The sequence below is a fragment of the Notechis scutatus genome, chromosome 9 (assembly GCF_049901735.1).
Source record: "Notechis scutatus isolate UNSWTSFEM ecotype Mainland chromosome 9, rNotScu1.2, whole genome shotgun sequence".
In the NCBI taxonomy this organism is placed as follows: domain Eukaryota; kingdom Metazoa; phylum Chordata; class Lepidosauria; order Squamata; family Elapidae; genus Notechis; species Notechis scutatus.
Window position 1 is genome coordinate 3,846,334 of NC_142017.1, and position 27,991 is coordinate 3,874,324.

The 27,991-nt window shown below is 41.5% G+C and overlaps 1 protein-coding gene and 1 long non-coding RNA gene across 2 annotated transcripts; one reads left to right on the forward strand and one right to left on the reverse strand.

The window, feature by feature from the left end:
* Positions 1 to 1,610: 1,610 nt before the first annotated feature.
* LOC148129803 (uncharacterized) lies at positions 1,611 to 13,171 on the forward strand. Its single transcript, XR_015750612.1, has 2 exons — positions 1,611 to 1,701; positions 11,618 to 13,171. It is a non-coding gene; the product is annotated as an uncharacterized LOC148129803 (long non-coding RNA).
* On the reverse strand, positions 1,698 to 25,835 carry MMP2 (matrix metallopeptidase 2). The gene is made up of 13 exons (XM_087971449.1): positions 25,388 to 25,835; positions 22,937 to 23,163; positions 19,405 to 19,553; positions 18,841 to 18,969; positions 18,569 to 18,742; positions 13,433 to 13,606; positions 13,035 to 13,208; positions 11,705 to 11,860; positions 11,273 to 11,402; positions 8,488 to 8,624; positions 6,373 to 6,532; positions 5,784 to 5,893; positions 1,698 to 3,708 (listed from the first exon to the last, which is right to left on the reverse strand). The coding sequence occupies exons 1-13, from the start codon at positions 25,589 to 25,591 to the stop codon at positions 3,605 to 3,607; spliced, it is 2,028 nt and encodes a 675-aa protein (XP_087827575.1). The 5' UTR covers positions 25,592 to 25,835; the 3' UTR covers positions 1,698 to 3,604.
* Between the last annotated feature and the right edge of the window lie 2,156 nt (positions 25,836 to 27,991).

Consider the following 27,991-nt stretch of genomic DNA (forward strand, 5'->3'; position numbering starts at 1 on the left):
GCCCATTTTCCTACCGATCAAATCAATCTTTATTTGGGATCGCAGGATTCCGTCTCCAGCTCCGTTCTCAGGGAGAGAGAGAGAGAGAGAGACTTTTGGCTTCATGCAAGGAAAGCAGCAGAAGCAGCAGAAATCTTTCTTTCTCTTCCCCAAACAACATCAGAAATGAGTCTTTGTGAGACTTTTCATGCTGGCACAGCCTCTTGGAGCAGGAGGCAGGAGGCCTTGCAGGGTCCCAAAGATTCATTTCTGGCGGAGTTTGGGGGAGAGAAAGAAAGACTTTTGCTGCTTTCCTTGCATGCAGCCAAAAGCAGAGGAAGAAAGAAGTGGAAAGAAGCAGTCCAGTGGCCAGGCGAGGCACATGGGGTGAGTGGGGCAATTTCCCCCTCCACCCTTTCCCCCCTCCCTTCACTACCTCATGCAAGTTCACAATGCAAGCGACGCAAGCCTTGTATTCCCACGGGCCATGTGGGCAGCACAGTCTTGTGTTCCCATGCAGCCTGGATTAATTCCTTTGGGGGGTGGCATTTCTCTGCGGACCACCAAAATTTTCTCGGCCCACTAGTGGTCCCTGGCCCACTGGTTGGTGACTACTGATTCATAGGAAGAGCACAGTGGAACATCTGCACCCCAGCAGGAAAGATAAACCTAGCCTGCATGTGGAGATGGCAAGTGAACCAAGCCATTGGCAACAAACTCACTTTCTGTAGAACAACGAAAGAGAGGCAAGTCAGCCCTGATGGATGTTGAATGGAGGCAGGTGTGGTGGAATGTAGACTGGATGCCCGGGAGAAAGCAGCTGCTTCCCAGAGGGAAAAGAAGCAGTTGAGTTTGGAACGTCTGATAGGCAGGAAGAGGGTGAGGACCAACCCTCCCTTAATAGTTCAAGAATATATTTATAGTTCTGCAGATAGTGACTTTAGTTTGGCAAGATTCTGTTTAGAGGTAAAGTACAATAAAAGACACTACTTTTAAGTAACTCCATGTGCCATTCTTGTTTCTTGGGCTTCACTGCAAGACATGACAACATGGTTGAAGTAGATGATTACAGACTATTGATATTAGGATTTGCATCCACCCCAGCAGCTGGTATCCAATCAGCAACCAGCTCCTAGCCAATCCATGGCTGGTTTTGTTTTGTATCCTGTCGATTGAAACATTCTGTACCACCTTTGGCCAATTACAACCTCCTGCAATCAAGATTTTGCCAGTGGTGTAAGGCATTTGACCATTGGCCCCAACTTCAGGCTTTGGAGAGTCAGTTGGGTATAGTAGTGAAAGCACCAGGCTAGAAACCAGGAAATTGTGAGTTCTTGTCCTGCCTTAGGCAAAAAGCCAGCTGGCTGACCTTGGGCCAGGCACTCTGTCCTTGCCCTAGGAAGGAAACAATGGCAAACCACTTCCAAAGCCCTGCCAAGAAAACTGCAGGGACTTACCCAGGCAGTCACCATTGAAAAAAAAAAACATCAGAATCCTGGCAAGGATTGTAAGACTTTACGAAGCAAAATTAAACCCCACACAGGAAAATACTAGCTTAGACTTCTCCTAAAATTAACCCCCTTCTTCCACTTCTCCTTTATGTTTATTCTGACTGCAATCCAAATGTGTACCCTTCACACATAATTCTAGCACTTCAGTTAACATTCGCTATCCTTTGCAAGCCCCTCTCAACTCACTTAAGAAATTGGACACGCATAGAAGGTTGGTTTTCTTTCTTTATTGGTAACGCTGATGTTTGGTATGTACACTTTTCTTTTTTCCTCTTAAAAAAAAATCTTTTTCTATGAACACCATCCTTCCATTGGGGTCTACAGTGGAAGGTTTGCATTGCCTGATGCTTTAAATCTAACCGTGAAGAAATGAGTGGATGAGAAAGAAGAAGGAAGAGGAAGCCATCTCGGTACAACAAAGAGGAAAAGAATAAAACATGAAGCGTTCAAACTTGGTCTTTCTTATAACATGTCAACTTCAAATGCCTCGGTCACTCTCCCTGTGTTTCTTTTAAGATCTGGAGGTGGCAAAGTGCTTGAAGCAAATGGCTGGTTTTCAGTAAAGACATGCCTTTCTTTTAAAAAGAACATAGTCCTTGATTTACAATCATTTGTTTAGTGGCCATTGGAAGTTAACAATGGCACTGAAAAAAAGGGAATTATGGCCATTTTTCACACAGCCGTTGCAAGCCTTCCCGTGGTCACCTGATCAAAATTCGGGTGCTTGGCAACTGGCATGTATTTATGACCATTGCAATGTTCCAGGGTCACACAATTGTGTTTTGTGACCTGATAAGCATAGTCAAGGGAAAATACTAGCCTAGAATTCTCCTAAAATTAACCCCCGTCTTCCTCTTCTCCTTCATGTTTATTCTATCTGCCATCCAAATGTGTACCCTTAGCACATAATTCTAGCACTTTGATGAACATTAGCTATCCTTTGCAAGCCCCTCTCAACTCACTTAAGAAATTGGACATGCATAGAAGGTTGGTTTAGCAATCATGTTGTAAACCACTGCTGTGATTCCCGTAACAACGGTGGCAAGAAAGGTCATAGAATGGGACAAAGCTCACTTAACAGCCATCTTGCTTAGCCATGTAAACTTGGAGGTTCAGTTCTGGTCATAAGTCGAGGGATAACTGTACTTTAAAAGCAAGCTTCTTCCCCGTGACTTCATTGCATTTCAGTGCTTAACACAATTTCCCCAGGCAGGCAACCTGTGCCTTGCATCGGCTGGGTTTTTTCTTTTCTTTTTTCTTTTGCAACGCCGTGTCAAGAAACAGGGAATCGCAAATGAACTGCTAAGGAACGGCAGGATTTAAAGCTCTTCATGGAAAAAGCAGACCCTTTGGGGCAAATCTGAACTTAAACTGATAAGACCCCCAAGGAAATGTGGAAAGTACAGAGGCCAAATTCAGAATGTAAAAGTTCTCCTTTCCATAGTTGGCTTTCAGGTAGGTTGGAAGGCCTGTAGGCTTTTTCAAAGCTTCTGTAATTGGACCTTTTTCAAGATTTGGGATGCAGGTATAATTTCATTTCATGTCCAACCTGACAGGAAAGAACAAGGTCTGTATATTGCTGGATTTGATTCTTCCAGGCTGTAATAAAAAAAAAAGCCTAAACTCTCAATTTTTCTTCTCTCTAAATTTAGAAGAGTGGCATGTAGGGAGTCAACGTTGACACCATCAACTTCCTGGCATGCTAACTATCTACATTTAGGGGTATATGTTGATCTCCGCATACGGTTTGCTAATGATGTTTTCAAAAATGGGAACAAGATGGTTGTTATGGTGTCTTAGCAGGGAATACTGAACCATAATATCAGGTCTATATGGCTTAAATTTTGGCATGAAGGGAGAAGAAATGTCAGATCTAGGAATTCTGAGTACTAAAGGTTTTGAGAAGGAAGGATTTGATGGGACTTGCTTCCGAGTCACTGTGCTTTCTCAGATCTGAAACCGTTGTATCAAGTAGTGGTATTGAATAGGTTGGGCTGGTACCAGACAAGCCCCTGAATTAGGATATAGCTCTATTTCTAATGGTGGGGTAAGACATAGGACTCTTACACATCAAAACAGATATACATGGTTGGTTAGGAAGGGATGTGCTTTGCTCAGCAACCCAGCCAGTCTGATTTCACATTGCCGACTTTCACAATCTTTAAGCTTTGATCTTCCAGTTTCAGGTAGTACCAGTCCTTGAAAAAGTAGCTGTGGCCTGCAAGGAGAAAACAACCCTTAACAAACATACATAAAATCACAGTTGTGGGACTCACTAGAATAGGTGTCTACATCACCTGGTAGTCAGCTCAGTGGTTGGGTTTGATTGGAGCAACACAAAAACTATTGGCCATGCTCATGTGTTCCCCGAAGCATGGTACTCCACAAACAATGCTATCAACAGACATATTGGCCTGAAACCAGCCAACCAGAGATAGCACCATCCCTCAACCAAGCCCCGCCAACAGTTCACCTCCCAATCAGAGGTGGTATTCAGCGGGTTCTGACCATTTCTGGAGAACTGGTAGTGGAAATTTCGAATAGTTTGGAGAACTGGCAAATCCCACCTCTGACTGGCCTCGCCAACCCCATCTCTTCTCTGCCTCCCAAGTCCCAGCTGATTGGCTGGGTCTTTTTTTCGTTTCCCTGCACAGGAGAACTGAGCTGGAAAGCAGGTTAGTGGGGTGGGGAGGGAATGGGGATTTTGCAGTATCCTTCCCCTGCCACGCCCACCAAGCCACACCACACCCACCAAGGCACGCTCACAGAACTGGAGGTAAAAAAATGTGAATCCCACCACTGCTCCCAATGTAACTTCCCCATCATAAGACCCATTACAAGACTCACTGATAACTCCCACCTGACCCATCACCAGACCCTCACTTGATACCCCACACCTGAAGTTCTTAGAAGCAGAACACTGACATCCCCTAAACTCCGCTGAAGTTTATCCTGATAACGAAACATTCAGAAAGCTTAGAGAACAAACCTTCAACCTCATAGGGAACTCAGATAAGCAACGGTTGTATTTATAGTCCTCCAAAAATAAACCACGGTTTGGCTTACTATGATGCTACGATTCACAGATGGAGGTGAGATGATGTTGGGTTTGTACGCTCGAATTGGAGCCCATGCTCAGCAATAGCAATAGCACTTAGACTTATAGACCGCTTTACAGTGCTTTTACAGCCCTCTCTAAGCGGTTTACAGAGTCAGCCTATTGCCCCCAACAATTTGGCTCCTCATTTTACCCACCTTGGAAGGATGGAAGGCTGAGTCCACCTTGAGCCTGGTGAGATTCGAACTACCAAATTGCAGGCAGTCAGCAGTCAGCAGAAGTAGCCTGCAGTACCGCACTCTAACCACTGTGCCACCATGGCTGAAAGAACTTGTTTTTGTGGCTTGTTGAAAGTCACCTTTTACAAGTAGGACGATTTGGGGCATAAAGTTCAGCAAAACTTGCATGATTTAAAATATCAAACTTTGTCCACCACTCCCAGTTCCTCTAACCTTCACCCCAAGAAAGTTTTTCTCCTGATCCATTCTGGAAATTGATATTAGAGGCCACAAAAGGTATAAAAGCTGCATCTTTTTATGATTGTGCTCTGGGGTGTGGGTGTAGAAGATTTTTTGCTACGATTGATGGCTAGGCCATCTCCAACTCTACACATAATCCATAAATGAGGACTTAGCGGAATTGGTCTGTTGGAACTGAAAAAACTTGACCGAGTGAAGACTATTCTTTCAAAAGGCCAGTAAGAATCATGTTACTGGAATTTTTTTCCCCCTTCTCTTCTTCTTTTCAAGCATGCCATTTTTTTTTTTTTAAAAAGGAAAAGATGGGCACAGAGAGTTAAAAGCTTGAATCTGAGCTTCCATCCCTCTTTCCCAACTCAACCCCTGTGAAAAGTTCTCAGCCGTTTAGGAGATTCAGTTCAAAGGAGATTTTCTTCCCCTCGTCTACTAATAAAGGCAGGATTCTTTAATCAGAATCTGGGCTGCATTAAAAGGGGGTTAGGATTACTCTGCTGGAGACGAGTTATTCAGACAGCCCAGCGAAGTTCAGCAAAGGTCACCCTTCCTAAATTTCCTTACAGCGGTGGGAGATTTTCACCGAAGAGAGAAATTTACTGTGGCAGCCGGCAGATTGCCAAAGTTGTCGTCCTATTCAGCGACCAGGGCAGCAGACAATGTCTCCAAAAATAATGCAGGAGCAGGCTGAAGTACTGTAATCAATCTCCCCGCTTCCAGATTATATATATAAAATATCTTAGAAAACAAATAGCAGCTTACCACTTCCGCTGACTTCCAGGGCAGCATCTAAATTATCTGGGACGCCATTCCAGGCATCTGCAATTAATTTAGGGAAGCCAGGATCCATTTTCTTCTTCACTTCATTGTATCTGTAAAATGCACAGGAACAAAAAACACATGTTCCTTCCTCACCTATTATCCTTCTCATCTTCTCATCTTTCCTATTACCTATTTCCTTAGCTTCTTATGACTAGCTTTGTGGTTTGTATCACATGATTTATGTTGACTGCCTTTATTTAGTATCCTTTTATGATGGATGTTGATTGCTTTTTTAGTGCCCTACGACTATCACCCACTATTGGATCTTATGATATATGATGATTGTATTTTATGATGGGGATCATGATTTATCGCTTGTTGCTTGTATGTACACTGAGAGCTTATGCACCAGAGGTGACAAATTCCTTGGGGGTCCAATCAGCCTGGGCCAATAAAGAATTCTACATTCTACCTTCTGAACTTACTTGGACATTGGAAACAAGGTGTTAAGAGTGTGTGTGAATCTGTGTGATGTTCCTAACTTCCTAGCGCCGTGGTATCCCGGCGTTGGGGTTGCAGGATTCCTTACCTCCAAAATTTGTCTCCTGCAAAGATGTATGTCTTCTTGTTTTTGCTCCAGTTAAATGCAGCATTGACACGTTGCACGTCAGGAGGCAGCCCGAGGCTGGTAAGTCTCTTTGGATAGCCTCTTTCCAAGGTGCTGGCGGTATAAACCCAGTATTCGTTTCCTAGGAAAATCAAGCGTCAAGGGGATTAAGGAGAAGGAGAAAAAGGGTTTTCTCAATCAAAGGGTCTTGGATTTCAGGCAGCAAAGCTACATTAAATATATTAGGGAGGTAAATTAGGACAGGCCAAACACTCCATTTCAAAATTAACCCCCTACCCTTTAACATTGTCTCTACATGTAACAAAATCGTGCGTTATATATGAAAGCGTTCTCCTGCTTGGTTTGTTCCTTTCTGTTGTTGCCTGTTTTGTGCAATTAGAGGCTGTGGGTCTGACTAGGAGATGACATGAAGCCTTGTTCAGATTGGGTTGTAAGAGGTGACCAAGCTGAGCTTGTGTGTGTGTGTGTGTGTGTGTGTGTGTCAAACTCATCAAATGAAAAGAAGAACTAAGGGCGACATGATAGCAGTGTTCCAATATTTGAGGAACTGCCACAAGGAAGAGGCTACCCTGTCCCACTGGTTAATGGTCCTCACTATTAGGAAGTTACTCCTTAGTTCTAGGTTGCTTCTCTCCTTGATTAGTCTCCATCCATTATTTCTTGGTTTATCTTCTGGTCCTCTGGAAAATAGGCTGACCCTGTCTTCTTTGTGGCAGCCCCTCAGATACTGGAGCATTGCTATCATGTGCCCCCTAATCCTTCTTTTCTCTAAATTAGCCATACCCAACTCCTGCAACCATTTTTCATATGTTTTTGTCTCCAGGCCTTTAATCATGTTACTTGCTCTTCTCTGCACTCTTGCCAAAGTCTCAACCTCTTTTGTTATAATCAGGTGACCAAACCTGGATGCAGTATTCTTCAAGCTGCCACGGTGGAGAAACACTGCCCCCAACTATCTAAATTTAATTAGCCAATACATTTAATAAGTAATAAATAAATAGTAGATAAATCTTTCTTCCTTCTAAAACCCTTAGGACATGAGACTATAAAGGATGGGCTTATAAAATGTTTAGGCTATACCCAGTTATCATGTAATATGATACACAATAATGATTAAAATGCTGTTCAGCTATCAAAAATTCACTTTGCAAGATTCCCACCACCCCCCAACTCCTTTAAATAAATTTAACTGCACATCCACTTGTTTTGTTTCCCTTCACTCTCTTGTGTTGATTGTGGGTTGTTGTGTAGTAATCAGAGCCAAAAAAGAATTGCTATTCATTTTTGTTTGGTTGAGGCAACCACTGAAAACCATTTTCCCAGATCAACTGGCATGGCTGCATGAAAATAAATCGTCTGCAAAGAGATGAAGTTTCATTTCGATTCCATTTCTCGTTTTGGAGTGGTTGAACATTTGGTTCATCGCATGTCATAACAGTCCAACATATACAAAAAGTCTATTTTCATATAAAAACACTTTGCACTCAAACATGAATGCAATTTTGTGCCAGTTTCAACAACACCCTTTTTAAAAAAAAACCACTGTATAGTTTATTATACAAAACCTTTCCATTCCTTTGCAAAGATTTTTCTCTAAAATATGGAAATGGGGGAAGGTTGGATTGTTTCTAACTGAAACTCAGCCTTGCAAAATTCAAAGCAGGGCAAATTTTGAAAAATAACCATGTTTTGCTCAAACCAGAATACAGAATAACAGAGTTGGAAGGGACCTTGGAAGTCATCTAATCCAACCTTCTGCTCATGGCAGGAGAACCTATGCTACTCCAGACAAATGTCTGTCCAAAAACCTCCAATGATGGATCATTCACAACTTCTGCAGGAAATCCATTCCAGCGTCTTCAAAAATGGGGCAACTCTAAAGAAATATAATTGCTTCCTTCTTCCTACCATAAAATAAACATGGACAAAGCAACGATGTGACATTAGAACATCTTCCTGGTTCTAAATTCTGGAACTTGGAGGCCAAATCTTCTGAAGAACATCTAGCTGGAGCAGTTGGCTTGACAGAAGTCCGTGTGCGTTTTTGTGTATAGATGATTTTAGCCCAAATCCTACCTGAAAAAAATACTGACTTCTCTTCCTGAGGGGCTTCGTAGACAGCATCAATTTTTTCTGGAAGGTCAGTCCAAAAAACAGCAATGAGCAAAGGTCCGGTTGGTCGGCTCCGTTCATTAGCTGTTCTCCAGAAGAATCTAGCCAAAAAATGACAAGAAACTTTATTGGCCAATGTGCTTTTTAAGCAAATTGAGCAAAGTGTATTCACGTACACACACACACACACACACACACACACACACACCAATGCTTACATTCTACTAGTAACATAAACATTAAATTATAAGGGAGCTTTGTTATTATTCAGTGCATCAATCTTTTATTGGTGGGGCTAATCCCATGATTTTTTTTAAAATGTGTTGTGCCCAGATGTTTGCCATTTATAACAATTTTCTCCAGCACTCACATTAATCCTTAGCAAAGAACAACAACAACAACAACAACAAAGCAAGAAAGAATGACGGAATAGTGGGTGCTTCAATTATCCTAGCAAATAAATTCATTTACAAGGCACTTAAAACTCTTTCTGCCTTCTCCTGCGCTGTACGCTGAACAGATGGATACGCGTTTGGCAAAAGCCAACCTTTGTATAGTATTCCATTACTCTGGAAGATTATGATCGTAGCAACTAAAAAAGATCAAATCTAATAATCATCAATCAAACAGCTTGGCTGTAAATGAAACCAGGGAACATTAACTGTTCATCAGAAGAACGAAAAGAGCAATTTGGAAGCTGTTGAGCTGATATCCTCTTTCGATTTATGAACGTTGCAAAATAAAATAAAAAACCTTAACTCTGGTTTGATTTCAGCAGCAGTATGTAGGAAATTATGGGACAGGATGTTAATAAAAACGTTATTGTGTAATCTTTTTTTTACCCCTCCCTCCGTCTCTGATGAGCAGTTCATTTTGTTTAAAGAACTCCAGAGTCTGGAAATGCCGTATAATAAGTCAGACAAGGCTGCCATTTGATAGATGTTGAGCAAATGGCTTGTCAGATTAGGCTTTTTAGTTGCATTATCTTTCTTTCTTTTTTTTTCTTTCCTGTTTTTAAATGAGAGCTGGCTCTTCAAGTTGTGTGAGGGGGAAAAAAAACGCAGCTTTATAGCTCGTAATAGTGGCACGAGCCCAGGTGTCATTTTCAACACGTCGCTCCGATTCACATGTTAAACTTGGTTGTTTCTTCTAAGCCCTTTTTCATTGTGCGTATTATTATACTGTCTTGAATCCAAAACTAAACTCATCATTTTCATTTAATAACCCCATAATCCCTTGCAGGGTGGAGTCGGGACAACTGAATGGAGCTGGCAGAGTGTTTTAAGGGCTGGATGCCCTTCCTGTTGCCAATGCAGAGTTTTTTCCCCAGCAGATATATTCTCAGTGTGGACCCAGAGAGAGAAATATCTGCCTCTACCCAGGATCGAACTCACAGCCTCCTGATTGTGAGATGAGAACTCCACCACTAGGCCACACCACTCCCTAAACTGTTCTCCCAAATAACCAAAGCTTAGCTGGTTCCACAAACACAACGGTTGTGGCTCTCATTAGAGAATAGAACATGGTTTAGACCCAGCTCTTACCACACAAAGTGTGGCTCCTTGCGCAGGTACACCTCAACTTATGATTACAACGCAGCCCAAAATTTCTGTTGCTCAGTGAGACAGTTGTTAAGTGAGCTTTGCTCTATTTTATGACATTTCTTCCCACCGTTAAGTGAATTGAATCTCCCCAGTTGTTAAGTTAGCAACACGGTTGTTCAGTGAATCTGGCTTCCCCGTTGCCTTGTCAGACAGTTGCAAAAGAGGATCTCGTGCCCCTGGGACACTGTCAGTCATCATAAATATGAGCCAATGGCCAAGCGTCTTAATTTAGATGGAGAGGCTGCAACCGATGTAAGTGTGAAAAACTATCCTAGGTCACTTTTTTTTCAGTGCCGTTGTAACTTTGAACAGTCAATAAGGGAATGGTAGGGCTACCTGTAATGGTATGTAGGAATGGCCTTGTGAGACAGGAAGAAAAGCTTACAGACCGGACAACCAGCATGTAAAATTTGCCTCCGGCCACAAAAAAGTGTGAGAAAAAGAAGGGACCCTCCCTAATTTTCTGGAGAGCAAAGGAAGAGATAAATACCAAATAGACCCTTTTCTGGCTGTGATGACCCAAAGGGGCGTGGCACAAAGGCAACACAGTCAGATAAGCAATAAGAGTCCCTTTATTATCTCCAACTTTGCCCCCAGTGTCCAGGTTACCTTTGGCTGGAGAAAAACTCTCCCAGGAACAGCCTTTGACTGTAGACAATTCAGTCCACAACATGGTCAATACAAACTTAACTTAAAATCCAAACAAACCAAACTGAAGTAATTAGTTTGGCAGGACAGGAGCAGGAATTTCAGACTTGAAAGCATGGCAAAACTCACACAGTTGGGAAGACATCAGGAACCCAGATAAGCCACGACGATACGAGATAAAGTCACGTTTGCTCCCAACAGCCAGCTACATGCAGCTTGCATTTTTTATACACTGTGTTCCCAGCTGCAGCTAATAAAGGGAATCAGGGCCCACTCCTCCCCCATAAGCCATGCAACCCATGTTGCTCTCTTCTCCATTCCTCCCTGTGTGCCCTAGGATGAAGAAGGAGTTGGCCTGGGTCTTCCTCTGAAATTGCTCTCCCTTGTCCTATCTCTTCCCTGCTCTGCCCAGCTGGACTTTGCCCTTCCCCAGTTTCTTCCACAGCCAACAGAGCCACACTCCACAACAGGGCCATGACACTGACCTCCCCACTCACCTGTCTTTGAAGAAAAAGATCTCACCCCTCATCTGAGCCACGGCATCAAAGACAAGATCTTGGCCACAAAGTTCAGGAGTGACAGGTCCAAGGGTTGGCTTTGGTCCTGGCCCAACATCAGTAGAACCCCCTGAAAATCAAGAAAAAGTCAACAATAACCTGGACATTCTTTTAAGCTTAGAAATCAGAAAGGGAAGTAATATCAGGAATTCTTTATTCTGCTTTTTTCCCCTCGTAATGCAAAAAATAATAATAATAGTGTTAGATAATATAAAAGATGGAAAGAAAAAGAACAGGGCATCTGGCTTCCTTCTAATGGTTCACCAGATTATTCTACCATTTTAGGTTCTCCTGGAGAAGCTTGAACACCAAGATTAATAATGATATGGACTCCAATGTTTCGGATAAGTTTGAACCAACTGGAAACTTTACCATAAAGTTCTTGGATTCCTTGAACGTCATCTTGAGAAAGACGGAAGTGCTTGGTATAGGTGTAGATGGGGGCCATGAGTGCGCCAGGATCTTCAGAATGTTCGAGTCCCATTGCATGGCCAAATTCATGAGCAGCCACCAAGAAAAGACTGTACCCTGGAAGAAAATAAATCAGATTTTTATGGTTGCTCGATGGTATTGTCCATACATATCTCTTTGTGTGAGGTCAATCTACCCATTGTACAAAAGCAGTTTCAGGGGCCTTGAAGACATCCAAGACAGAAGATGTAACCATTGCTCTGACTGATGGTCCACGATGTTTGGATGATGTCGCTCATTTCTATATAATTTAACTGCTCAGAGTTACAGGACCGAATGCACGATATTCGGTTATATTCTAATGGTATAAATGAATCTAACAGAGAAAGACCTATGACCAATATCAAATTTTCAGTTTACTATTTCTAACATTTCAGCCTTTTTGTCACTTGATAGATAGGAAGGTACTGGAGAAACTTAAAGACTATTCTTGCATACAACCTTGGACAAAGCATTGTATATGTGTACGGTTGCACATTTGTAGAATTTGTTCCAACCTTTGGCTGAATACCAGATCCTTGGGATTGTCACCCCTGACCAAATACTTTCCACCCTGGTTAATTTTTAACCAAGCCCACCTAAACCACTAAAAAAAAATAGCGTAACCACCAAACAACTTGTATGTTTTTCATGTTAAGCCATGTTTCGCCGACAAGCCATAGTTGGTATCACTTGTACGAAGTCATAACCAAGACTATCTAAAACTGGGCTAATAAAATATACTGAGCACTGTAAAATCCAAATGAACTACAAAAACAAATCTAAACTCTACTTTTCAGCCACGTTCAAACATCCCTGATCCAGCTGTTGGGAAATTTTGTGAGAAGGAATGATTTACAATTGACTTCACAGTTGACTCATTTGTGAGTTTCTTAGGATGGTTTTTTTTTTTTTTTTTTTTGGAGGGTTGCAATTGTTTCTGGACATTTGATGATCTCAGTTATATTTCTGAGAATGAGGGAAGCCTGTAAGCGAATTGTTTTGATTCACTAAGGACATCTTGAGATGCAATCTAAAACTTTAGCCTATTTTGCTAGCTTTGAACCATAACAAAAAATGATGCAAGAGTGGGCTGTTTTGTAAGAACTATGTTTTTTTTTTTTTTATTCTTTAATCTTTATTTTGGTCCATTACAACTGTGGTGCATTCCTTGTTTTTTGATATCTTGAAGAACTGGAAGAAATGCAGTAACATTTACAAGGAGGAGGAAGAGGAGGAGAAAAATCTCTACCTTGATCCGGACAAAATCCCCATTTGCGATCTTCGTCATAGTTACTAGATGTAGAGCACCACATCTTCCCATCTTGCCGTCCCGAAGTAGTACAAGAATCATATTTATTCCCAAGGAATATAAAAGGAAAAACACACGGCTGTCCTTCAGAGTTTCCACCCACGGTAGACATTGCTGCATTTAAAAAAAATTAACCAATAAAAGCAGGAATGGTTAATACTATACTATCAAATTCTTGCTTCATCATTTAGAAGTTTTGTTGTAATTATTATGAATTATTGCTTTGATTTCTGGAAGCCTGTAATTTGGGTCTGATGACACTGAAGAAAAGGGTGGGAGATGTTTTGTTTTTTTTCCTTTGAACAAACTCATGACAATTGTAGGAAAGATCTTCTTACCTGTCTCTGGACAAAATCCAAATTTCTTATCCTGGTCGTAATTTTCGGTAGTGCCACACCATCTATACCCATCTTGTCTTCCTTCTGTGGTGCAGCCGTCAAAGGATCTTCCCTCAAACAGGAAGGGAAATTTGCACGGTTGCCCATCCGAGTTTCCACCCATGGTGAAAAGAGCTGCAGGACAAGAAGCGTGCCATTAAAACTTTGGCGATTTGTTTCCAAGTTGGCAACCGGATACTAGAGATGAGACATTGTGTGACATATACCAGTAGTTCTTGGCACACAACAGTTCGTTTAGTGATCATGCAACATTACCACGGCACCGAGAAAAGTGACTTATGGCCGCATTTCACACTTACGACCTTTGCAGCATTGCCATGGTCACGTGATCAAAATTCAAGTGCTTGGTTCATAGTTATGATGGCTGCAATGTCCCGGAGTCATGCGATTTCCTTTTTGCAACCTTTTGAGCAGCAAAGTCAATGGGGAAGCTAGAATTCCCTTAACCAATCACTTACTCTGCAGTGATTCACTTAACAATTGAGGCAAGAAAGATAGTAAAATGTGGCAAAGTTCACGTGTCTCGCTTAACAACAAAAATGTGGGGCTCAATTCTGGTTGTTTGTCAAGGATTCTCTGTATCTCATTCTGAAGAGTCCATGATTAATAGAGTAGAATAGAATAGAATAAAGAATAGAACAGAACAGAACAGAACAGAACAGAATAGAGAATAGAGAATAGAGAATAGAGAATAGAGAATAGAGAATAGAGAATAGAGAATAGAGAATAGAATAGAATCAAGAATAGAATAGAGTAGAATCAAGAATAGAATAGAATAGAATCAAGAATAGAGTAGAGTAGAATCAAGAATAAGATAGAATCAAGAATAGAACAGAACAGAACAGAACAGAACAGAACAGAGAATAGAATAGAATCAAGAATAGAATAGAACAGAACAGAACAGAATTATTTATTGGCCAAGTGTGATTGGACACACAAGGAATTTGTCTTGGGTGCAAATGCTCTCAGTATACATAAAAGAAAAGATACATTCATCAAGCATCAAGAATCACAAGGTACAACACTTAATGATAGTCATAGGGTACAATGAGCAATCAAATCATACTAGGAAACAGTCAAAATAGATCATAAGGATATAAGCGACAAAGTTACAGACATACAGTCACAAGTGGGAGGGGATGGGTGATAAGGAGGGATGAGAAGATTAATAGTAATAGTAGTGCAGTGTAAATAGTTGTAAATTAACATATGATTTACATGCAAACAAGTTGACAATGGGGTTTTCCCCCCTTTCTTTTTTCTCTCTCTAGATACAGAATTTTTGAAAGCCTTTGAAAGTTTCAACAACAGTAGGAAGGACAGTAGGAAGAACTCATGCAAACTATTGGGGGAATTTTGGGAACTGAAGTCCACCTGTCTTAAAATTCCCGATGTTGAGAAACACAACTCCAGTCAATATCCAGCCTGGACCTTTACCAGGCTGTTGTTGTTTTTTCAAAAATTTGAAGCTAATTGTGTTACATCCACCCACCATAAGGTGCTGTGGCTGGTTAGGTTGCAATGGATGTCACTCGTTGATTTTTCGATTGCTACTGATTTGAGAATGGGTTTCCTCAGCCTTCCAGCCACATTTCCTGAGGACTATTCCAGCAATGCTAGTTAAAATGCATGTCTGAATGTACCCAGCACTGGAGTTCCAAGACTTTTTTAAAAGCAGCTTTCCTTTGGAGAATGAAAGGGGAACCGAGGCTGCTTAGAGAGACATATGCATTTGCTAGGGAAGCAACTTTGGGCTATAAACTCAGCCAGGGTTGGCCTTTTAATAACCTATCTTATTAGCTTAACCACCAACAATTTAAGAGGGGGAAAAAGTATGGAAACTTAATGTAGTGTTGCTGGAAAATAATCATTGCCTCCATGTCCAAAGAAGGCTTTTTTTCTGTTTGGTAACCACCAAAAGTTTCCAAATTCTGTTTTTTTTTCCACGATTCTCTTTAGCAACTTCTGTAACATTGATAGCAGAGACAACTTTAGCACTGGAATAACAATAATTAAAAAGAGAATCTAAACCCATTCAATGGGGGGAAATGCTGGAAGGCAGGATCCCAATTCCCAAAGGACAGAAGCCCTCCAGGTTTTGTTTGCAGAATTTCCCTGAGCAGCCAGGTTTTAGGAGGCTCCCCACAATATTGATCCACGAAAGGAAAATCTTCTATCTTTTCTTCTTTCCCTGCTTAACAAGCATTTCCAAGTATAGTTCTAAAATAATGCACACAAAAGGCAGGTCATCACACAGCTACAAGACGTAAAACAAAATAGGCAAGCAAAGAACTGTATGGATTAAGGAAGAGTCCTTCCTTCCTGGTGAATTTCAAGACCAACACTTTCTCAAGGATGTATTTATAAGATTTATAGAGAGATAGGATTTGTTTTTCTTTCTGCCAATAACACCAAAACATTTACATTCAGCCCAGCTGCAGTTTCCATGGCTTTCGTTATATCCACTTCTCAAGAGTTACGTCAAAAGCCAGAGGGAGGCTGGGGAAATATTGGGACACACGGATTTGTTTTTATGTATGACCGATGGTCCTTTAAATCCTGCCTTCCTATCAAACGCAAATCAAAGAGTAAAAGCTGAGACACTAGAACCGTAATCAATAATACATTACGAGTGATAACTGGGCCACCATCCCTGGGAATTAGCCATGGTTAGCTAGGACTGATGAGTGTTGTGGTACAAAAAAAAAAAAATCAGATTGAGGACTGATTTATTGTTACCTTTACTGGCAATATTTCTTTAAAAAGGAAATTGATGAAGAAGGGAAGGGATTAGTGAAGAAGGGTAGGGTAGAGTAGGGTAGGGAATGACAGGGAGAGAGAGGGAGGGGGAGGGAAGGATGGAGGGAGGGGAAGGAAGGAAGGAGAATAGAGGGAGGGAGAGGGAGGGAGGGAGGAGAATAGAAGGAAGGGAAGGAGGGAGGAAGGAGAATAAATGGAGGAAAGAAGGAAGGAAGGAGAATTGAGGGAAGGAGAGGGAGGGAGGAAGGAAGGAAGGATGGAAGGAAGGAAGGAAGAAAGGAAGGAAAGAAGGAAGCCGTCACATAAAAGAGCACTTCCTAAGGTAGTTTTGGGCTTTGTGTCTTCATCAAATCCATACAACCTTGGAGAAGAGACACAGTATGCAGTGGTGATTAGGGACCTTTGAATAAGATGAACTCTAACACGTTGACATTTAGGAGACTTACTCTTATCTGCTCTAGTAACATCTGCATTTATAAAGCAAGCCTTTAGAAAACAATGTTTTGGAATAATAATGTGAACAATGCCACTATTTGTCAAACAAGCACCATCTGTGAGTTTGTTGTTATTCAATGATTCTGACAAAAAAAATATATGCATCACTCACAAAAGCCCTCGATCTGCCTACAAAATCCCAGCCCTGGTGTTTCTTCATTAAATGCAAATAACTGCCAAGTAATCTTCTAATTTTATACACTCGTTGCAAAAAAACACAATCCTAGTTCCCAGTAACAAGGGGAAACCCTCCATTTATTCTATTTTTAATAGAAAATTGTCCTTATGATTTTTCTCTGGTGTACAGTATCCTTGGAGTTAATATTTTGTTTGTTTTCATGTTTTCTCGTGTTGTTTTTACTGATTGTAAGCTGCCTAAAGTTTACAAGGCAAGGCATATAAGTTCAACCAAATGAACATCAATCAATCAGTCAACCTCTGTGTGGTAGACAAGGCTGAATCTCAGTGGACATTCCCACAGTCAATGTGGGAAGATATGGCACCCAAATGGCCATTTACAGGATCTTGTACTGAAGTCCATCCCCATATCTATCTATCTATCTATCTATCTATCTATCTATCTATCTATCTATCTATCTATCTATCTATCTATCTATCATCTCTCTCTCTCTCTCTCTCTCTCTCTCTCTCTCTCTCCTCCTCCTCTCCTCTCCTCTCCTCTCCTCTCTCTCTCTCTCTCTCTCTCTTCATTCTGTGAGAGAGAAGTTCCCTGAGGATGGTCTCCAGCATGAATCCAAAAGTTCAGAAGACTACATCTCTGGTTCTGGTGTCTGACCTAGATTGGATTTACATTTTCACAGGTATAATTCTACATATCACAGGCAGGATCCAATCTAGGCCAGGTACCCGAACCAGAGATGTAACCGATGTTATGCTACAATAATAATAGGGTGTTGCATAGGGAGATACGTAGCTGGATAGATTGTGAATCCGGAAAGGAGCAGAGACTGTATATTTGAACCTGTAGATAAACCCCAGCCTTCCTGGCAAGCATGTCTTCTGCCCATGAGCAGAATTCCCTTTCGCAAAAGCTTCATAATAAAGCTCTTACATATTGTTCACATGTCTCCAGTTGTCTTGATACCTGAATGGTTGATTATTATCACACTGCCACATTATCCTGGGACACATATATTTCTCTTCATTCATGGGAAATGGACGTTTGCTTACTGTTGTTTCTCTTTGGTGGCAGCTGAGCATCAGATAAATGCCCAGTAGGGAGAAATTGCTGCAGTAATAAAACAAGTATTTGGAATTGGATGGTTCTCACTTGGCAGGAATTCTTGTTTCCTGCCCACTCATGACTCATTGGCTTTGTCAACCTCTCTTTTGCAATGAAGGCACTATGGTATCACATCATAATTTCCCTGAGCTTTTGAATTCAGTGGTGTTTTGCAACTCCTCCTCACCAGGCTGGCTCTTTATTTTAATCACCTTTGACAAATGGTGAGACCTTGTCCCTTAAGAGATCAAATGAACTTATGGAAACTAGCACACATGAGGTCGCAGTGGTGCATTGGTTAGAGTACAGTATTGCAGGCTACTTCTGCAGGCTCAATGTTGACTCAGCCTTCCATCCTTCTGAGGTCGCTAAAATGAGGACCCAGATTGTTGGGAGCCATGTGCTGACTCTGTAAACTGCTTAGACAGGACTGCAAAGCATTATGAAGCGGTATATAAGTCTGAGTGCTATTGCTATTGAGAAGGCTCAATCATTCGCCTCTACCCTGTCATAAGGCCACAAGCCAATACCCAATTAGAGCAGCCTTCTTAAGTCCCCATAGCCATCCTTCAACTTACATTCATGGGGGCAGAATCCATATTTGCCATCTGTATCAAAGTTGTAGGTAGTTGAGCACCACAGGAACCCATCACTTCGCCCTGCATCAGTGCAGCTGTTGTATTCCTTCTCACCAAATAGGAAGGGGAATTTGCAGTATTCTCCATCCGCATTGCCGTATTTCACCCTGACCACTTGGAAAGAGAGGACAGAGGATCCATCAGCAGAAGAAAAACAACGATGGCAGCCAAGGACACCTGTGTAAGTTCTGAAGCAGAAACCGCTGTCTTACCTTGGCCTTCACCCAAAGTCCAAAATTCATCATCATCAAAATGGGAATCACCGCCAACTCCTGGTCCAGGGGCAAAAGCATGAGCCAGGAGACCATCTTTACCATCGAAAGGATACCCATCCCCATGTTCTGCAGAAGAAGGAACAAAAGAATATCAGACCCTGGTACCTAGACATCTTTGGGGTAGAAGTGCCAATTTAAGCATTGTTTTGGCTGTTGGGTGAAACCTGAGGCTTACATCGGAGTGAGGGATGAATAAAATTCAAGCTTACTACCACAAAAGGTCATGGATCAGCAATATCCTCGTGTTCTATCTCCATTGTAGTTCTCTCCATGCAGAGTAATGAAGACTGATTGCTTGCCTGGTATGTGCCTACCACGTACATGTATGTAGATAGCAGTCTTGGACATAAACCATTGTTAAAAGACAAAGCCTCTGTGTGTTGTGTTGTGCTCCTGGGTTGTCTCACAATAGTAGTCACATTGCAAACACTCTGACAAACCAACTCAACTCAGCCAAGAAACCAGAGTAGGAACCGACCCGCCGTATCGTGATGTGCATACCCCATCGTCCAAAGTTGATCATGATATCTGCCTCTCCATCATGAATTCGGGAGAATTCCAGCGGCGTGACATCGCTCCAGACTTTGAAGGCTCGGGCAAACGCATCATCAACCGTTTCGGAATCCAGATCTGGGGTATAGCCTAAAATTCTTGAAGACAAAAATAATGATGACAATTGATGATGATTCATCAATTCAAAGATACAGAGCTCTGACTCAAGTCTATCTCATCTGGGCTGCACAAAAGCTGGAGAGCCACTAGATGATTTCATCTTTCCTCTTGGGTTTGAGCACTGAAGGAAACCCAGTTTGTAACTGCAGAATTATAGTTCTCAATAACTCTCCCTAACATAGCCAGACAGGAGAAAGGCTGAGAATAGTAGTTTAACACATGGGGAGGTCCTCAGGTTCTCTGTCTTTGTGATAGACCTCACACACTTAATCTTTCACACAGACCCGTTCATTTAATGGTGCAATTTTTCTGGGCCAGAGTTAGCAAATAGCACCAGCAGAAAGGGAATTAATTTCCAAAGCTATTCCTTCTCTTTATTCTCATCTTCCTTCACTTTCCTCTTTCCTGTCTCCACTTTCCTTCCTTCTTCTTCTTCTCTCCATCTCCTTTCCCTTCACTTTTCATCTTCCTTTCCCCATCTCCCTTCTCCTCCTCCATTCCCTTTCCTTCTTCTTCTCCTTGTCTCCATCTCCTTTCCCTTTACTCTCTTCTTCCTTCCTGTCTCCATTTTCTTTCCTTCCCTCCCTCCTTCCTTCCTTCCTTCCTTCCTTCCTTCCTTCCTTCCTTCCTTCCTTCCTTCCTTCCTTCCTTCCTTCCTTTCTCCTCCTCCTATCTCCCTTCTCCATTCCCCTTTCTTCTTCTCATTGTCTTGCTCTCCCTTCCCTTTCTTCTCCTTCTCCCTTTCTTCATCTCTTTCCTTTCACTCCCTTTCTCCTTCCTTCTCTTTTCTCCTCCTCCTTCTCCCTCCCCCAATCTTCCTTCTGTTCTATTTATAAAAAAAACTTCTGATGGTGAATGGAATCATTTCCCACTCTTTCTTTTAGTGGAGGGGAGGAGGAATTTGCATGTTTTCAACTCTCTAATCCTGGAATACCTGTGCTTGCAAATTTATCTGCTGAATCATCATGAACTGACTGGGATCTGCAAATCTTGACAAGTCAGCTTGGCATAATGTTATGCATCCTAAAATTTAACCCTCTTTTCAAGCAAACACAAGAAAAATCCTTTGCAAAGCCAACCCTTGATGGCCATGTGTTATGTACAAAACTCTGTTTCATTGGACTTACTCCCAAATCTGCTAGCCAATTTGCTTTTGTTCCACAGCTAATTCCTGGCCAGCCAAGTCATCTGAATGAGGTGCAGAAAAGGAGAACGCTTGTAAACATTAATCTCTGACTGAAGCAGAGATGGATAAAAATAAAAAAAAAGAATATTTCTTCTGCCTGAAAGTTGTGCAACCCACGGACTATGAAGAGCCATTTCAAATAATTCCTGTTCTAGTCACCCTGTAATTTCTGCTCAGCTTTGCTGCTTGCAGACACAACACGGCTGTGGGATTAATATCATCTCCGGCTCAAAGTGCCAAATCAAAAGTTCTGAGAAGAGAAAGGCAGACATACAGGAGCCTGTGGTGTGTTGTTCCATGGAGTTCAATGGAATGCAAGTTTTAGGGTTGTTGTATTTTTTTTTCTTTAAGAAAATAAGAGAGAGACATTCTACTCTTAAAAGCGCCTGTTCTGGAAGGATGTTGCAAGCTTTCAAATAGGAAGATGGCTCTTTTCTTAAAGAACAGTCGGTGGAAGGATGAGATGTAGCATGGAGGACCCCTTGACTCCACTAGAGTTTGTGGAAAGGCCTACACAGCCTACAGAACATAGAATAAGAGAGTTGGAAGGGACCTCAGAGGTCTTCTAATCCAACCCCCTGCTCTATTCCTGTGACTGTAACTCTATATCTTTTCAGACACATTGTCCAGCCTCTTTTTGAAAGCCTTCAATGATGGAGCAACCACAACTTCTAAAAGCAAACTTTCCACTGGTTAATTACTCTTCCCATTAGGAAATCGCTCTTTAGTTCTAGATGGCTTCTCTCCTTGGTTAGTTTCCAACCATTGTTTCTGGTCTTGCCTATTAGTGCTTTGGAAAATAGTTTGACCCCCTCATCTTTATAAGAGCCTCTCAAATATAGGAACAGTGCTATCACATCCCCTCCAGTCCTTTTCATTAGACCAGGCATATCTAATTCCTTTAACCATTCTTCATACGTTTTAGCCTCCAACCCCTTAATCATTTTTGTTGGTCTTCTCTGCACTCTTTCCAGAGTCTCAACATATTTTTTTTGTATTGTGGTGACCAGAACTGGATGCAGTACTCCAAGTGTGGTCTTACTAAGGCTTTGTAAAGTGGTACTAGACCTTCATGTGATCTTGATTCTATCCCTCTATTATCCCTCTCCCTACCTATGCCGTGTTTCATCTAAGCCTACATAATAGAATAACAGAGTTGGAAGGGACCTTGGAGGTCTGCTAGTCCAACCCCCTGCTGAGGCGGGAAACTCTATACCAGGGGTCTCCAACCTTGCCAACTTTAAGCCTGGAGGACTTCAACTCCTAGAATTCCCCAGCCAGCAAAGCTGGCTGGGGAATTCTGGGAGTTGAAGTCCTCCAGGCTTAAAGTTGGTAAGGTTGGAGACCCCTGCTCTATACCATTTCAGAAAAATCGTTGTCTAATCTCTTCTTAAAAACTTCCAATACGTTTACAACTTCTGGAGGCAAGTTGTTCCACTGATTAATTGTTCTAACTGTCAGGAAATTTCTCCTTAGTTCTAGGTTATTTCTTCCTTGATTAGTTTTCACCCGTAATTCTGTAAACAGCTTATTTTGGTTTGGATGCAGTCAAAGATGGGTAAAATTGAGCCCTCTAGAAAAATAGCACGTATTTCTCTTTGACCACATTTTGGTTATCCAGTTCTACCCACCGGTTAAAGAGAGAGCCAGTTTGTAGTGTAATGGCTCAAAACCAGGAGACTGTAAATTCTAGCTTTGCCTCAGCATGAAGCCCGCTGTGCTGGGCCAGTTACTTTCTCTCTTCCCTATGCAAAAAAAGCCAATGACAAATTACTTCCTGCCAGGGAAACTGCAAAAAAATTCTGCCAACCCCTTGCATAGAGTCCACATTGAGCTATAGATTTATGGACCGTCACATCAATCTTAGTTCTATAAGTGATGCTGTCTTCCTCTAAAAACTTTGAGAAGAGAGAACGATGGAGTAGGATCCTTTAATTTTCTACTCCTTTCCTCCTGGGCAATCAACCAAGCATGACCAGTGAAGGAAACAAATGCCGAATTTTCAAGAAGTCCTTTCAACCTCAACCAAGCCACAAAATAACTACATTTGGAGATGGAAGGTCCTCTAGAAGCTGAATGTTCTTTCTCCTCCATGTGGTTGAAACAACTAGAAGTTCCATGTTTTCCTTCTTAGGGTAGTCATTTTCAGAAGACACTGTGCCCCTTGGTACCTACCTGTATGTGATAAGGTTTTTCTCCCATTTTGGTTTTCTGGGGAAGAAATTATAATTGGCCACATCTGGGTTGCCACATCTGGGTTTTTTCATGGTTTCTATAGTGTTTTGGTCCAGTTCTCCAGTCTGAGGGAGCCCAAAGAACTTCTGCATGTTCTTCAAAGTGTCCTTCAGGACGAGTAGGTTGCAATTATCTTTGGGACATCCATAATACTTGTTGAGGTATTGCTTTTGGGGAAAAGAAAAAAAATGAGCAGTGAATATGGAAAGAAAGAAATGGATCTAAATGTCTACCTCTCTATCTCTCTTATTGAAAAAAAAAAGCAAACAAAAAACAAAATTTTCAAATGATGGCCCCAAAGCAAAGATCAGCTCTACGGTTGCCTAATACTGCCTTTACTTGGGCTTAACTGGCTGAATGAAAATCAAGTCGGAAATGATCAGCATGTTTCAGGTTAAATAAATCATCATTTGTCCATCTCTGAAGCTGACGTCAATATCAAAACTAGGATGGGCAATGTAACTTTTGCTTCGTGTAACAATATGGTACAATTAACCATTTAATCTATGGTTGGAATAACAGCTAGGTCAAAGGCTTTGAATCTGTACCTGGAGAACAAGGACAGAAGGAACAGGACAGAAACTCGCATCAACCATGCCTTGAGTTAGTCTTTTATCCCTCGTGATTTGAGGGCTCCTTGGTGCTCTCTGAGCTTGGTTGTTTACTTGTAGAGATTTCATGACCCAACTAGCTAACATGATCAGTGCTAGAAGGAAGTGGAGGAGAAGGAGGAGGAGGAGGAGGAGGAGGCGACTGTGGGTCCTAGGTGCCCTCTGAGCATATTTTCTTGTAGACTTTTCATTACCCAACTAGGTAACATCATCAGTGCTAGAAGGGTGTGAGGTTGCAAGAGGAGGAGGAGGAGGAGGAGACTGTTGGGTCCTTGGTGCTCTTTGAACTTGGTTGTTTTCTTGCAGATGTTTCATTGCCCAAACTAGGTAACATCATTACTGCTAGTATATTACCTAGTTTGGATAATGAAACATCTGCAAGAAAAACAACCAAATTCAGAGAGCACCAAGGACCTCTCATTTCAACCCTTAGCTACAAATATTCTCCCTTATTCATACTAGGATTTGAATTCTGCAGCTTGGTTGCCGTGTTATATCATGATGAAGCTCAAGAGAAAAAAGAGGAATTTATACAACAAAGTAATACATCATTCTTTGTTGGGGTTTATTCTTTTTATTCTTTTTTTTATATTGGGTTTTTTTAATTGTTTGGAAGCTGACCAAGAATCACAGAGTGATTGGGCAACCATATTAATCTTCTAAACACATAAATAATTATTAATAATAAATACGCAAATAACTCTTAGCTACTACTGTGCAAGTCACTGGAACATGTTTTCTAGACAGTCAACTTTTAAAGAATCACTGAACAGGCTGATGATGAATCATAATTATAATAAGTAACGTTTTATAACTCCCCCTTTCCAACAGATTTGCTACAAACATAACCCTGGCAGAGCCCTGTGGAGCAATTATTGCCTTTCAAGATGAGAGTTGAGGCTCGTTAGGAAGTTGGCTGAAAAATTAAGCTTTAAATAGTAAGGGGGCCTCTCTGACTACGCATAAGTCATACATTAAAAAAAAAAAACAGAGTAAGAAAATGGTCCAGATGGAAACCCCAACTCTTAAAACTTATATTTTATAGACACATAAAAGAAAAAACAAAAATTACAAGGAAATTGTAGGTCATCCTGAGAGGAACCTGTAGGGTTTGCTTCAGATTTGTTTATTCAAGCCTCAGAAACTTGAAGATGTTTCACTCTAGGGTGAGAGTGTTCAAAAATTCACTGTTCTGACTTGGGAAGGAAGGAAGGAAGGAAGGAAGGAAGGAAGGAAGGAAGGAAGGAAGGAAGGAAGGAAGGAAGGAAGGAAGGAAGGAAGGAAGGAAGGAAGGAAGGAAGGAGAAAGAGAAAGGAGGAAAGAAGGAAGGGAGAAAGAAGGAAGAAAGGGAGAAAGAAGGAAAGAAAGAAGGAAAGAAGGAAAAGAATGAAGAAGGAGGGAGAAAGAAAGAGGGGAGAGGAGAGGGAGGGAGGGAAAAGAAAGCAAGAAGGAGAGAGAGAGAGAGAGAGAGAAAGAAGAGGGAGGGATAAAGAAAGAGGGGAGAAGGAGTGAGGGAGAAAGAAAGAAGAGAAGAGGGAGGGAGGGAGGAGGGAGAAAGAAAGAAAGAAAGAAAGAAAGAAAGAAAGAAAGAAAGAAAGAAAGAAAGAAAGAAAGAAAGAAAGAAAGAAAGAAAGAAAGAAAGAAAGAAAGAAAAAGAAAGCTTTTCTAAGACCAGGAAGACAGTCGATCTACCAACAATTTTTTAAAGATATGGACTCAGATTTTGCACAAACATTGCAAGACTATTTCAACAACAACAACAACAAGAAGCTCAACTTACGAACGCCAGTTCTTTGTCTGTTTTGGGGGAAGCATCACCAGGAAACTTAATGATGGGTGATGGGATAAGGTCCCTGCCCTCTACCTCTTCCGAGAGCCTGAAGGTGGGAGGTGGAGGTGCAGAAGCTGGATTTAAAATGGAGAGCAGCAGCAGGAGGATTTTGAAAACGCAGTCCACAACCCTGAAAGAAACATTTGCCTTCATCTTCTGCAGTTTCTCTTCTCTCCTTGTAGTCCTTCTCGGTCCAAGATATCTCGAGGGAGGGAGAGAGAGATTTAAGTTGTAAAACGTCTTTGTTCCGTTTTCTCCTTTTCTTTTTATGAGCACATCTTCACTTTCTTCTTGAGAGGTTTTTTTTTTTTCACTTCTGCTTGCTCCAGCAATTCCTTTGTATGCTTTCAAACATCTCCAGATGCGCAGGCTCCTAAGCGGCTGCCAGAGGAAGTCTGAAGGAAAGAAAAAAACCAGATGTGGACTTAGTCAGGCTGGATATTTTTATTTTTTTTAAAAAAACTTTTTAAGGTAGCTTGAGCAAGACTGTTATCTTAAAGAAAAGCCAGGAGAGACCAGAAGGGCATTAATTAAAATTAACCTAGAATGAATGAATGTCAGGGGGGAAATTTTTGCTCTATTTCTGAAATGAGAAATTAAATAAGTAGGCTGGGCCTACGCCTCAAGGAATCTTTCCATTGCAGTTCTTAGAAACTACACAAAGTAGTTTAATGAAAAGAAGTCTAGTTTAATGAAAATAAGGACTAGGGGAGACATGATAGGAGCGTTCCAATATCTTAGGGGTTGCCACAAAGAAGAGGGAGTCAAGCTATTCCCCAAAGCACCTGAAGGCAGGACAAGAAGCTATGGGTGGAAACTAATTAAGGAGAGAAGCAACTTAGAAGTAAGGAGATATTTCCTGACAATTAGAACAATTAATCAATGGAACAATTTGCCTCCAGACACAGGAAGTGATTGTGAGTAGATAAATAGGTACCCTTTGTCATGCCCCTGTCGGAGTCTGAATCTGAGGAGGAAGCTGACAGGGTGTGGGAGTGTGGCTTGGTTGGCTATGGAGGAGGCTGGGGAAGGGAAAAGTCCAGCTGGGCAGAGCAGGGAAGAGATAGAACTAGGAAGAGGGAGTTCAGAGGAAGACCCAGGCCCCTCTTCATCCTAGGGCACACAGGGAGGAATGGAGAAGAGAGCAATGTTACAGGGGAGGAAAGGGTCCTGATTCCCTTCATTAGCCACAGCTGGGAAGACAGTTGATAAGAAATGCATGCTGAGTGAGGCAGCTACTGAGAGCAAACGTGACTTTATCTTGTCTCGTCGTGGCTTATCTGTGTTCCTGGCATCTTCCCAACCGTGTGAGTTTTGCCATGCTTTCAAGTCTGAAATTCCTTCTCTTGCCCTGCCAAACTAATTACTTCAGTTTGATTTGTTTAGATTTTAAGTTACAGTTTGTGTGTACCTTGTTTTGGACTTGATTTTCTGCAGTCAAAGGCTGTTCCTGGGAGAGCTTTTCTCTAGCCTGAAGGTAACCTGGACATTGGGGGCAAAGTTGGAGATAATAAAGGGACTCTTATAGCTTATCTGACTGTGTTGCCCTTGTGCCATGCCTCGGGTCATCACACAATTTTTGTGGGAAGATAACAATGTTCTATGCACCTTGGAGTGCATAGCATCCTCAGACAATGCCGGCTAAAAAACAAAGATGACCACTGCCCCCTCCCTTTCCTTCCTTCCTTCCTTCCTTCCTTCCTTCCTTCCTTCCTTCCTTCCTTCCTTCCTTCCTTCTTTCTTTCCTTCCTTCCTTCCTTCCTTCCTTCTTTCTCTTTCTCTCTTTCTTCCTTTCCTTTCCTTCCTTTCCTTTTTCTTTTTCCAACCTCTTACAATTCTGCTACTTAATTTACAAAGTCAAGCCATCCTCGCAGCTTGTAGATTCAGTTCACTACCTTATCATTGAGTTATGCTATCTGGCTTTGGCAAGTGAGTTGACCAGGTCAGCATTTAATTATTTGTTATGTGTCTTTTCCCCAAGAAACTATCCAGATTACCATCTGATTTTCACTGGACTATCTGAAAACTTCCTGACCTTCACAGAGTTCTGTTTCTGATCACAACATTAATAAAACAGAACTTACACTCTCTATAGAGTAGACTTCTCTAGAGAGAGAGAGAAAAAAGGCTGATAAAACTATTATATATTTTGCTTCTTGAGCTTTTCCTTTTTAATTATTGTTTCACTATTTATAAAGGACATGCCCTAGAGCTTATCAACACAGTTAGGAAGCAAGGAGGTCAAAGATTGTATCAGTGACAGAAAATAGTTTTTATTCCCAAGAGTTGAGATCTGGATTTAAAGGCCACCAAATACCCAAGGTCACTTTGCAGTTAGTCTAAATGCTTTACATTCCCCAGATGACCACATCTGCTTAAATCAACAACAAATTGTGATGCATAATGGATGGAGTAATCTACTATCAGGACATATTATCTTGAAATAACATACGGCTGTCATTTGGGGAAGAAAGAAGCGGGAGGACTCAAAACTACCTTTTCATTTCCTACCTTTTCATTTCCTACAATGCTTCCAACCATGTGGTGCACCTG